The sequence below is a fragment of the Oncorhynchus mykiss genome, chromosome 2, assembly GCF_013265735.2.
Source record: "Oncorhynchus mykiss isolate Arlee chromosome 2, USDA_OmykA_1.1, whole genome shotgun sequence".
Taxonomy (NCBI): Eukaryota; Metazoa; Chordata; class Actinopteri; order Salmoniformes; family Salmonidae; genus Oncorhynchus; species Oncorhynchus mykiss.
Window position 1 is genome coordinate 20,189,831 of NC_048566.1, and position 12,312 is coordinate 20,202,142.

Here is a 12,312-nt window from a genome sequence, read left to right on the forward strand (position 1 = left end):
TATTTTGATACATTGAATGTTAATATTGTGAACCTATTTTACCTCCTGTTTTAGCAAGTAATGTCACTGAGTACTAGCCCTATATATAGGACCTTCCACCCCACCTGGGATATGGATGCCTGATGAAGATTTAAGGGTCGAAACGTTGTAATAAACAAATATCAACTGGGAACATGAGCAGCAGTGTGCGGCCTTTTCCTATCTGTTTTTCATCAGCTCATGAAAAATGGGACCAACGCTTTACATGTTGCGTTTCTATTTTTGTTCAGTATATAATCGAAAAATGTTGATTATTCTCAATGATCGTCAATGCCCTAGGGAAATAACATATTATTAACATTATTGGGACAATGCATCCAACTGAACATTTTTCACGAAACGAAATGAGTAAAGTTTATTTTCAGTTAGTATGTCCAACCTACTTCCAGTGAAAACACTGTGCTCCGTCTGTAAAGATTAGCATTTTGCCTTCGTATATCACATGCGCCGGAAACGCATGTTTGTTTCTTCCGTGAATCAACCTGCGCTCGGAAAAAAACACGTGCGTACATTTAATCTGTGAACTGGAATCAAGGATCGAATAAATACATTATACTTTAACTATTGCAAAGGTGAGTTATGGAGAGTTGTCGTGATTGTTTGTGTCATACACAAGTGAATGAACAAGTCATGGTGACGGATTTGCACTGCGTATGTGACACAATTCCAGCTAACTAATGTTAGCTAACTAGCATTCTTTACGGCTCATAGCAACCTCATGAGATGAACGTTGGTTTGTCTCTAGAATACAACTCGTCTGTTTTTAACTGGAGTCAATGTGTCGTTACCAAACGTTAGCTAATTACCGGCACATCACCATACTTGAATATTGGGGGGGGATACCATTGATGGATAACGGCAGCATGCGTGGAAATGTGTACTAACGATTAGCAGTTAAACTAAATAGCAGTCAACTAAATAGCTAGATAACTACCAAACATTCTTATGACAATAATGCCGACTTGGCATATGAAAAGGACGTTCCACGTATTATAATATAACGTTACATATAACACCGTGATGTTAGACTATTTCACATTGCTTTTTATTTCTCCACATCAGAGTGCTGGTCAGTTAAGAGGTGATGTGTTTTCAGGAACATTTTCAATAAACACTTCAAGTTTAGCTGATTTGTCGTTAATTATAATTTTGTTATTTGCAACATTCTTGGAACAGATTCTGAGCAACATGTTACTGAGAATATAGCTAGCTACCATCTTTCAGAGCTGCCATCAGTGCATAGATATTGACTACCTTCATTCCATTATGATCCTATGCCTTAGTGTGTAAATCCAACATGATCATGAGCTATATCTTCTCTCCAGACTACCTGTGTAGGTGTCAGTCATGGGCAGGAAGTTGGATCCCACCACTTATGTGAAGAAGGGGCCGGGGCGGAAGTCCAGGAAGCAGAAAGGAGCAGAGACTGAGCTGGCCAAGTTCTTAACGGATGGTGAGAGGGATGCTATTATAACATACAGCTTCTAAAGAGCTGAAGTCATGCTCAGTATAACTTCACTTGCTGGGAGTACAGTGGCACTAAAGCAAAGATGCATGACTGGGATGCTCACTAAATAACTATGCTTGTCATTTGCAGAGGATACTGCACCAAAACGACTGTCAAGCAGGTCCAGGAAAAGGTCCGTTTGTAATCTTTTGGATGTTATGTTGTCAATCCCTCTTTTAAATCACTGTAATGTGTCACACACTTTTGCTGAAGATGATGATGATGTTTTGTAGAGCTGGGAAGCGAGCTCAAGTGACCAAAAAGCCCAAGGAAAGCATTGAGAAGGAGGAGCCAAAAAAAGGTAAGTTACTGTTCATTTGTAAGTCACCCCAGTCCATGTGGATCCAGAGTCAGACAGCCCCATCCATTCACTGTGTTCTCAATACAATAGCCATGAACGTCTATGAGGATTTAATGGGTTTGTTTCCCCTGTTCTCAAGGATTCACAGATGAAAATAGTGAATGGCTGAAGCCAGCAAAGAGGAAGCGTGAGGTCGGCCAATCGGATAACGAGGACGACAGTGACAGCCAATGGGAGCAGGAAGAGGACGAGGGACAAGAGGGAGGGGAGAACAATAAAGGGAAAAAACTGCTAATTGAAGGAGATGGTGACGATGATGACCTGGTTGATGACTACGGTGCATTGGAGGACAGCAGTGAAGGAGAGGGAGAAGTAGATGGTGATGGAGAGGAGGTATGTGAAATTATTCACTGAATTTGTGTCCATGTCATGTTCTAAATAGCAAAACAATGTTTGTCCTTCAAAGTTCTTACTGTTCTTTAGCAAGGTGCTGAATCTTTGTCTGAATCATCTGTTCCGTACTCCTCTTTTCATCCCTCGTTCAGCTGCTCCCCATCGAGCGAGCTGCCAGGAAGCAGAAGAAGCTGCAGGAAGCCATGGGCCAGGAGAGTGATGACGATGATGAGGATGATGATAAGAGGACGAGTGGAGATGAAGACATGGATGAAGATGACACAGTACAGGCTAATTTAGATGAGATGGACAAATTCATTCTACCTGGAGCAGAGGAAATAGCAAAAGAGGGTGAGTTTAGAGCTTGGATTTGTACCTTTTGTAAATATTTTTGTTTAGATTTAACAGTTCTGCTTTTTGTTATGCCAGTTTACACATTGCTACATGTTCTTCATCAGTGCTTGTGGACTCCATCTGTACTGAGTTTCTTTCTCTCTCCTGTGATTGCAGGCGTTTTGCTTGTAGACCTGCAGACCATCCACCAGAGAATAAAGGACAACGTGGACGTTCTCTCTCACTTTGCTACCAAGAGGGAGGAGGGGAAAGAGAGAACAGAGTACCTCTCTCTCCTCAAAAAGGATCTTTCCACTTACTACAGCTACAACAATTTCCTCATAGACAAACTGCTGGATATCTTCCCAGTGTCAGAGGTATGTGTCATTGCTTTGTTCTCCCAAATGTCATAGAAACACTAAATGAACAGGAATCTTTGGAAGGTTGTTTTGTTGTAATGGTTTTGTCATCATGCTAAGCTAAGGCTTCCCTCTTTTTATGTGCTTTTTAGCTGATTGATTTCCTGGAGGCCAATGAAATTCAGCGACCTGTCACCATTCGGACCAATACACTGAAGACGAGGAGGAGGGACTTGGCTCAGGTAAAAAATCTCTTTCAACTTGGATCAAATAAAGGTGCCCCAAATCCACCCCTACCCCCTAGGCATTTGTGTTTCTCTGAAGGGATTAAGACTAAGGGTCCATTTGGAATTGACCAAAGGATAATTGGATGCTATTAGTAATGCCTGTTCCTCTGCCAGACTGAATGAGTGACATGTATGTTGTTTGTCCCAGGCCCTGATCAACAGAGGGGTGAATCTGGATCCTCTGGGGAAGTGGTCTAAAGTGGGCCTGGTCATCTTTGACTCCTCAGTACCCATCGGTCAGTACCAGCACAGTCCAACCTTTTTATATTTGTATAAAAGATTAGACTGTTAATTCTCTCTTTACTACTGTTATCCTGCTTTCTGTGTGTTATGAGTAAGTGTGCATGAATTGATGAGTGTATACCCTAGCTGTGTTTTCCCGTTCCCAGGTGCGACCCCAGAGTACCTGGCTGGTCACTACATGCTGCAGGGAGCCTCCAGCTTCCTGCCTGTCATGGCTCTCTCTCCCCAGGAGGGGGAGACTGTGCTCGACATGAGCTCAGCTCCCGGGGGAAAGACCACCTATATGGGTGAGGATGTTAAAAATGAGAGTTGAATGACCATGATCACAATACTGTTTACTGCTGTTGGTCTCTACAATTAGCCTAACAATCAAGGGCAGCCTTTCTTGGGTTGCGACATGGGAGTTAGAATAGAATAGTCATTTTGACATTTGGTTGTGCAGCAGCCGTTTTTCTCTTGCTATGTCAGTCAATAACCACGTTTCCATCCAGTTTTTATGCCAGTGAAGTCATAATGTATAAAATTAGATAAATAAATTACTGCAATTGCCGTCATAATTTGTTCGGTCGACATGGTGGGATCTTTTTGTGTCTGTAAAATTAATTATGCGAGAAATGGCGGTGGAAACGTGACTCGGAACCATGCAATTTATTAGTCTACAGATGAAAGTGCACGGTGATGAGCTTGATGCTCCTCTCCAATAAATATCAAGGATATTGTTCTGGTGACATGATGATCGATGCAAGACTGCTGTTTGACGAATACAAATATTCTCGCTTTCATCCATAAAAAAACTCATGTAGACTAGTCTACACGCACTGCATCTGAGAGTGCACGTACCAAGACCAGAGTAGGCGTATCTGCTGTGAAACAAATTGTCGGCAGAGTTGAAAAGATGATGGAAACTTTAGATATTTATTTGTGTGCACTTCGTCATCACGCAAGTCGGTTTGGTGAAAACACACCACTAGTGAGAAAATGTGCATATTTAGATTTTAGAATATTTGCATGAAAATCTGTAAACAATTAGATGGAAACCTAGCTACTCACAATTACTTAATTAGCCATGTCAGCAAACACTTTTTAGATTGGTAAGATAGTCTAGCCAGCTATCTAATCATGGTTGAATACTGACCAGGCACACAGGGCACGTGCCCAAGGGCCCTGACCTCCAAGGGCCCCCCCACTGATTTTGTTAGTCATTCTTACTCAGATATCATATTAAAATGGCATAAGTCATGGCAAAGTGTGTAGAATTGCAGGAAATTAACTTTAAAACTAAAATGTTTTTCATGCGAGGTGAGGTAGCCCCCCAACCATATCTCGCTAAGGGCCCCTGATCTAGGGGCATGACAGGCAAGACTTGTCTTTGTATTTGATTACTTATTTATTGTGTATATGTGTGTGTCCCACAGCCCAGTTGATGAGGAACACAGGAGTAATTGTGGCCAATGATGCCAGTGCTGACAGACTGAAGAGTGTGGTGGGCAACATCCACCGTCTGGGAGTCACCAACTCAATGATCTGTAACTACGACGGGAGGCAGTTCCCTAAGGTAATGAGAGAGGTTCTTGCTCTACATGCAGTTTATACATGAACTGTATAAACACAATATAAGTAAGTATGTTACACCCATTGATGGTATGTTAACCTGTTGGTTACTATATTTGCAGGTAATGGGTGGGTTTGACAGAGTGCTGCTTGATGCTCCCTGCTCAGGCACAGGAGTAATCTCCAAAGACCCTGCTGTGAAGACCAGTAAAGTGAGAAAAAAACTATTATACACTACATGGGCCTTTAGATTTATAGTAGACACTGGCCTTTAATGACAACTTCCAGTTCATGTCTTCCTAATCCTACGTCCTGTCTCTCAGGACGAGTCTGACATCCAGCGGTTGGCCCACTTGCAGAAGGAGCTCATCCTGGCGGCCATCGACTCGGTCAACGCTGAGTCTCCCTCTGGAGGCTATCTGGTGTACTGCACATGCTCTATCATGGTGGGAACACAGTGTCACACTGACAAATAAACACATTCTACATTGTGAGGCTTTACTTAAAGTGAATTGCAATGATTTCTTGTATTGTAGCCTTTTTTTTTGGTGTATGTACAAAATGTCTGTGATAGTTAAATGGATTTGGAGTAGAATAGTTACCTCATTGACTTCATCACCAGGTGGAGGAGAACGAGTGGGTAGTGGACTATGCTCTCAAGAAAAGAAACGTCAAACTCGTCCAGACTGGACTGGACTTTGGCAAAGAAGGTTTCACCAGGTAAAGGGGTTATAAGAACAACACATTATTCACATTCATCCAGATATTTACCCGTACCACCCTAACCATTTCCTCATGCAATATGAACAAATATATTTTCTCCATGTAGATTCAAAGAGAGACGATTCCATCCCTCTCTGAAACTCTCACGCCGGTTCTATCCTCATTCCCACAACATGGACGGTTTCTTTGTGGCCAAGCTGAAAAAGTTCTCCAACACGGTCCCAACCACAGCAGTTGAAAAGGGTAAAGTAGATGTCATCTTGGATCTAATAAACCACAATGCTTTGTCCGGTATCATGAAAACACCACTTGTGTTATGTAAAACTAACATCCTGTTATTGTCACTATTCCAGACGGAGAAGAGGAAACCAAGCCATCTGAGGCAGTAGAGGTTACAGCTGATTCCTCTGATGAGGACGGACCATCTAATGCAGGGTCTAAGAACAAGTCCAAGAAGCAGAAGCCAGTCCCTGGCAAGCCAGCTATGTCACAGAAGACCACAGCCAACGGGAAGCCAGCCAAAAGCATTGGCAAGAAAACAACAAACCCAAGCACCTTGAAAAAGAATGAGAAACCAACTGGGCCGAAAAAGGCAAAGATCGCTAAGATGGATGGTGGGACTGTGAAAGTGGACGGAGAGCTCAAGAAGTCCAACACAGTCAAAACAGAAGGGGAGACGACCAAAGAACTAAAGGAAGGGAGCAGGTTTGAGAAAAAGGGCGATAAACAGAGGAAATCCCCCATGCAGAGCAAGAAGAGAATGGGGAAGAACAAATTCAATAAATTGAAGAAGCTGCTGAAAAAAGAAGAGGTTGGACAATGAACATGTATAAGATGTTTATGAAAATGAAGACTAATTATTTTGCAGTTGTCACTTGTCAGAGAGGTCTAATTGTTATGACAGATAAGTAATTTTCACAAGAGTTAAATATTGCCTCCCTCCGGACTGAAAATCACTGCAGCAGGCCCTCCATCGAGGGTCCTGAGCCCCTGCCCCCTTTGGAGTAGTAGATGTTGTCCCTAACCACACAGATACTAGAACAGATATTTTTCATGGCCTCGTGGATGATTGGTTTTAGGTTAGGAATATGGTAATCTGATCCTAGATCTGTGGTTGAGGGCAAAGTTCTAACTTCAACTCTTGTTAAACATTTTAACATTTCACATTTTATTCCTTCCTTGCAATGTTATCTGTTTGGTTTAATTACATTGTGTCTTTTGATCAAATTGATATGTATTGTAAAGACTAATCCTTGAGACAATAAAATGTCTCTGTTTGCCATATACCCCCATCTTGTGTTTTTTTGTATATTACTGCAGTATTGTTGGCTGTGTATGACATCAAATATGTTATTGGATAGTTTTCATTAACCGTACGTTTAATCAATTACATTCAGTCAGTGCACAGTGCAAATACAATATCCTTATGCATTATCGATTGATATTAAAATACCGGTACAGATTTGATTTCGGATCAAACCAAATAACTCGTCCTCGCCGGAAGTTGTGTTGTTTACATTTTCCAAGATGGCGGCGGGAATGTATTTGGAACACTATTTGGACAGTGAGTTAATTTTCTATTATTTAAAAGATTTAAAGATACAAATCTGCTAATGTTTTCGATAGTTTAGCTATCAATTTGAATTTATCTGCATATTTAGTCAATGCATTGCAAGAAGGAATGCTTTATTTGGAGAATTAGGCCGCTAGCTAACTTACCTAGCTAAGCCACCCCAACGGTCGTTTCGCCTGCTAGGCAGTAGCCTAGCTAGCTAGAGTATCATCACAAAATGATACATTTGTTATACCAATAGTTTTGTATTAAAGAATATTAATCAGTTAAAGTTAATGATTGTTGATTTCTCATCACAGGCATAGAGAACCTGCCTTTTGAACTGCAGAGGAACTTCAATTTGATGAGGGACTTGGATCAACGTACGGAGGGTGAGAAATAACACTAACTACAACTGTTACCGACCAATTCACTACTCTGCAGAGTTTGTGTGAACCATGTTTACAATGCATAATAAAGTAGCAGTCATCCCACTCACACACCCACAAGTTGTGCATTTGAATTGCCCATGATGAATGTATGCAAATGAAATCTGTCTAGCCTCCATAACAACCAGATTACCAGGAATAAAGAACATTCATGTCCACGGTCCTCAACAATTCACCATTCAATGATCTGCTAATCTTCCAACATCGTCAGGTCATATAGACCAAAAACTGCACAACAATTCTGTGAGGCGTCTTTACATAGCAGTACTTTATTGGGATTTCTTAGATCCATTCATACCTGTAAAAGCCCTAGATACACATACTTCATTAAGAAAAAAATGTTATGTGGAAGCAAGTGACACAGTAACACACTGATATTCTCAGACCAGTGGCATCAATAAAAATTGCTTATCCAAACTTCTCACCCAACCCATCTGTCTTTCTCACAGATCTAAAGGGGCAGATAGACTCCCTGGCAAAGGATTACACATCCAACGCCAGGACCCTCTCGTCTGAACAGAAGCTTACTATTCTGAGGCAGATCCAGCAGTCGTACAGCAAAAGCAAGGAGTTTGGGGATGACAAAGTGCAACTGGCCATGCAGACTTATGAGATGGTCAGTAGTAGTACTTCCTTTGTATTGGAGCCTGTGTGGGTCAGTCAAATGAATCCTAAAGTGCAGTGGTTGTTCCCTAGGTGGACAAGCACATCCGGAGACTGGACACAGACCTGGCCCGCTTTGAGGCCGACCTGAAGGAGAAGCAGATAGAGAGCACAGACTATGATTCCACCTCCAGTAAGGGAAAGAAAAGTACGTATTTGAAGTGGGTGTGTGTACGTGCAGGTCTATTTCTCTTGAATGTTTGCCTTGTAGCATCTTGGCACACTTCAAAATATCAAATCATTACGAACAATGGTAAATGTATTGTCATTTTGGAGTCACTTTTATTGTTAATAAGAATGTTTCTAAACACTCTACATTAATGTGGATGCTACCATGATTATGGATAGTCCTGAATGAATTGTGACTTAATGGTGAAAGGGTAGCATGTCTTGGCGGTATATTTGTGTGTAACTTTCTCACTAATCATTATTCACAATTCATTCAGGACAATCCATAATCATGGCATTGACCTTAATGGAGAGTGTTTAGAAACATGATATTCTTATTTACAATAAAGTGACTCCAAAATGACAATGCATTTACCATTAATTTCTATTAGGCCCAAAATGATCAGAAACACAACCAAAACAAACAGCAAATGCATCCAACAACTTTGTACAGTCACAAGCTTGATGTAATCGTTGCATGCTAGGAATATGGGACCAAATAATAAACCTTTTACTACTTTAATACACAAAGGTGAATTTGTCCCACTGCTTTTGGTCCCCTAAAATGGGGGTGACTATGTACAAAAAGTGTTGTAATTTCTAAACAATTCACCCAATATGGACTTTTTTTTTTTTTTAAAGTCACTTTCCCAATACATTTGGAGCTCACTGTATATTTAATGCTATGTTTTGATATTTTAGGTGAGTCCAGGGGGCTGAAAGAGAAGAAGGTGGCTAAAACTCGGTCTAAAGTGAAGAGCTCCGATGAAGATGGCAGTCCGAAGAGTGCACAGAAGAAAGTCAAACTTCTCCAGCCGTACGTTTGTTATTGTGCACTCTATCACTTCCTTCCTTGAAGACAATCTCCTTCATTGGTCTTAATTGTGTGTGTGTGTACTCATCCACCACTCTCTCATTGTCAGGGGGGAGTTCACTGCTCCAGCTGCTAACTTTGGGAACGTGCATCCCTCTGACGTGCTGGACATGCCAGTGGACCCCAATGAGCCCACCTACTGCCTGTGTCACCAGGTGTCCTATGGAGAGATGATTGGCTGTGACAACACAGATGTGAGTTTCCCCAGAAACTTCCCCTGAGTTCCCCCAGTGTGTGCACTGACCTGACCTATATTGTTGTGTTGATCCTGGTTCTTGAAAGCTACAGTGTGTACAGACTTCATCAAACCCCTGTGTTGATTGTTTTTGCAGTGTTCCATCGAGTGGTTCCACTTTGCCTGCGTGGGCCTGACGACGAAACCAAGAGGGAAATGGTGAGGGAATCAGCCAACCGACACAGACCAACTGTACATACTACACCTTCTGGCCAGTTTTTATTAGATACACACACCTAGTACAGGGTCAGACCCCCCCTTTGGCTCTAGAACAGCCTGAATTCTCTGGTGGCATGGATTCTACAAGTCAGAAATGTTCCACAGGGATGTTTGTCCATGCTGACGCGATGGCATCACGCAGTTGCTGCAGATTGGACAGCGGTACGCAGTTGACACCGGGCTGGATGGGTCCATGGACTTACGCTGCTTATAATAAATCCTGACTCTGCCAACAGCATGACGCAACAGGAAACGGGATTAGTTGGACCAGGCGATGTTTTTCCACTCTTCAATCGTCTAGTGTTGGTGATCGCGTGCCCACTGAAGCCGCTCTTCTTGTTTTTAGCTGATAGGAGTGGAACCTAGTGTGGTCGTCTGCTATAATAGCCCATTTGTGACAAGGATCGATAAGTTGTGCATTCCTAGATGCCATTCGGCACAGCACTGTTGCATTGCGCCGTTATTTGTCTGTTTGCAGGCCCGCCTGTCAGCTTGTACGACTCTTGCCCTTCTCCTCCGACCTCTCATCAACGCTCTGTTTTTGCTCACAGGACTGCTGCTGACTGGATGTTTTTTGTTTGTCACACCGTTCTCGGTAAACTGTAGACACTGTCATGCGTGAAAAGCTCAGGAGGGCAGCCGTTTCTGAGATATTGGATCCGGCGCGCCTAGCAATGACGATCATACCACACTCAAAATCGCTTAGGTCACTCGTTTTGCCAATTTTAACGTTCAATCGAACAGTAACTGAATGCCTGTCTGCCTGTTTTATATAGCAAGCCACGGCCATGTGACTCACTGTCTGTAGGAGCAATCCATTTTTATGAACAGGGTGGTGTACCTAATAAACTGGCCGGTGAGTATGTATCTTTCACAAAGCTGAAATAGTGATGGGATTTTAAGGTTTACAACTGAATATGTCCTTTTTTCTAACTGCAGGTATTGTCCACGCTGCTCTCAAGACAGAAAGAGAAAGTAAGCCCCTAAGGTAGAGGGGCCAACCGATTGTCGAGTCAGGATACTACGTTAGTAGTGAAGAGAAAGTAACATGACATTTTCTGTCCCCAGGATCGTATTACATTGTTTATCGGTCTTCTAGCATAGAGCAATTGGTGCTTTCTTTTTTTGTTTACTTGATTTAATGTAGTGTGAAGGAGATATGTGGTTACAGATGTATTTAAATATGTTTCAAAGGTTGAGAGTTGATAGTTATGAGAGTTGCTTTGTGGTTTTTTTTTGTTTTCTTTGTTTCTATTTTTTTGTAACTGAACAATAAACACTAAAATTTGACAGTTAGTGTCCATAATACTGTAGTGTGTGTTTGACTACATGTGATTGACTGGAGTGAAGTGGATTGACGTATTGTAATGGATGCAGTGTTGGACCATGGAGAACTATTGTGCTTTCAAGTTTGTTACATAATTTTCGATTATATTGTGTGTGCTCTAAAAAAAATGCATTTTAGCCTGACAGCGTGAGTGAGGAAAGGTTCATTTAAGACATTAGTGCTTTTATCTGTTTGGTAGTTAATTGATTGAACTACATTTTACTTTTTACATTTTAAATGTGATGGAACTCGTTTAGAGAGAATACATTTCAGAAGGGAAATATCAATGCTGTAGCTGACACCTGGGTACATGTGAGGAAAATTGTATTTTCAGTTTGAACAGCTACTACCTCAAATCAGTCTTGTCCTTTATCATGTAGATTGGTTCTGAACAGCATAGCTACAATTGCATGAGGTTATCGGATTTACTGTACTTGATATTGCAATATTTGAGTTTGCAATAATAAAGTATCAATAACATTGTAGCGTCAGTTATCCGCAGACAGATGGCGTAGTTTGTTCACGGAAGAGGGTCGTTGGGAGGAGGGGAGCGATGCTGATGACGTAGTCCTTTGGCGCGCTGCTGTTAAAAATCAAAACCCTTCCGCAAGAACCGTTTAGAGCAGAACCGTGCTCTTTCAATCTGTTCAACAGTTTCTAAAGATCCGAAATTATGGCTAAGACTGAGCAGCACTACAAAAAGTATTGGTAAGTGTGTTATACTTGGTTAACGTTATTTATGTCTGGACTTTCTTAGTTGTGAAATGTAGCTAGTCAGCAAGTTGATTAAAAACAACGTTAAATACTGTAACGTTAGCTGTCTTAACTTTAGCTAGCTACGTTAATTTATTTATATTGTGGCTAACTAAGGTAGCTAACTATCGTTAGCTAGTTTGCGAAGAAATCTAAACAAACAACTAACTTGGTCAAAAGAACTAGCGAACTTAGCTAATACATTAACTAGCGAACACGTTTGTTAGGGTGGTCGTTTATAGCTACATGGAATGAACGTAGCTTACTATAATTAACGTTAAAGTTACCTAGAATGTCAACCACTCGGCTAACAAGTTGTTTTTTCGTGTACAGTGA

General features: G+C 41.5%; 2 protein-coding genes across 2 annotated transcripts; both read left to right on the plus strand.

Annotated features, from left to right (window-relative positions):
- Window positions 1-454: 454 nt before the first annotated feature.
- On the plus strand, window positions 455-7,028 carry nop2 (NOP2 nucleolar protein homolog (yeast)). Its single transcript, XM_021623329.2, has 16 exons — window positions 455-611; window positions 1,365-1,492; window positions 1,637-1,679; window positions 1,780-1,847; window positions 1,987-2,240; window positions 2,393-2,591; window positions 2,751-2,950; window positions 3,085-3,174; window positions 3,368-3,455; window positions 3,609-3,749; window positions 4,878-5,017; window positions 5,136-5,225; window positions 5,337-5,459; window positions 5,636-5,733; window positions 5,843-5,979; window positions 6,090-7,028. Exons 2-16 carry the CDS (start codon window positions 1,387-1,389, stop codon window positions 6,557-6,559), a joined length of 2,247 nt encoding a protein of 748 aa, XP_021479004.2. The 5' UTR covers window positions 455-611; window positions 1,365-1,386; the 3' UTR covers window positions 6,560-7,028.
- Window positions 7,029-7,192: 164 nt separating this feature from the next.
- Window positions 7,193-11,202, plus strand: LOC110537365 (inhibitor of growth protein 4). The gene is made up of 8 exons (XM_021623354.2): window positions 7,193-7,300; window positions 7,609-7,680; window positions 8,187-8,353; window positions 8,434-8,548; window positions 9,271-9,385; window positions 9,492-9,636; window positions 9,775-9,836; window positions 10,836-11,202. Exons 1-8 carry the CDS (start codon window positions 7,264-7,266, stop codon window positions 10,873-10,875), a joined length of 753 nt encoding a protein of 250 aa, XP_021479029.1. The 5' UTR covers window positions 7,193-7,263; the 3' UTR covers window positions 10,876-11,202.
- The last annotated feature ends 1,110 nt before the right edge of the window (window positions 11,203-12,312 follow it).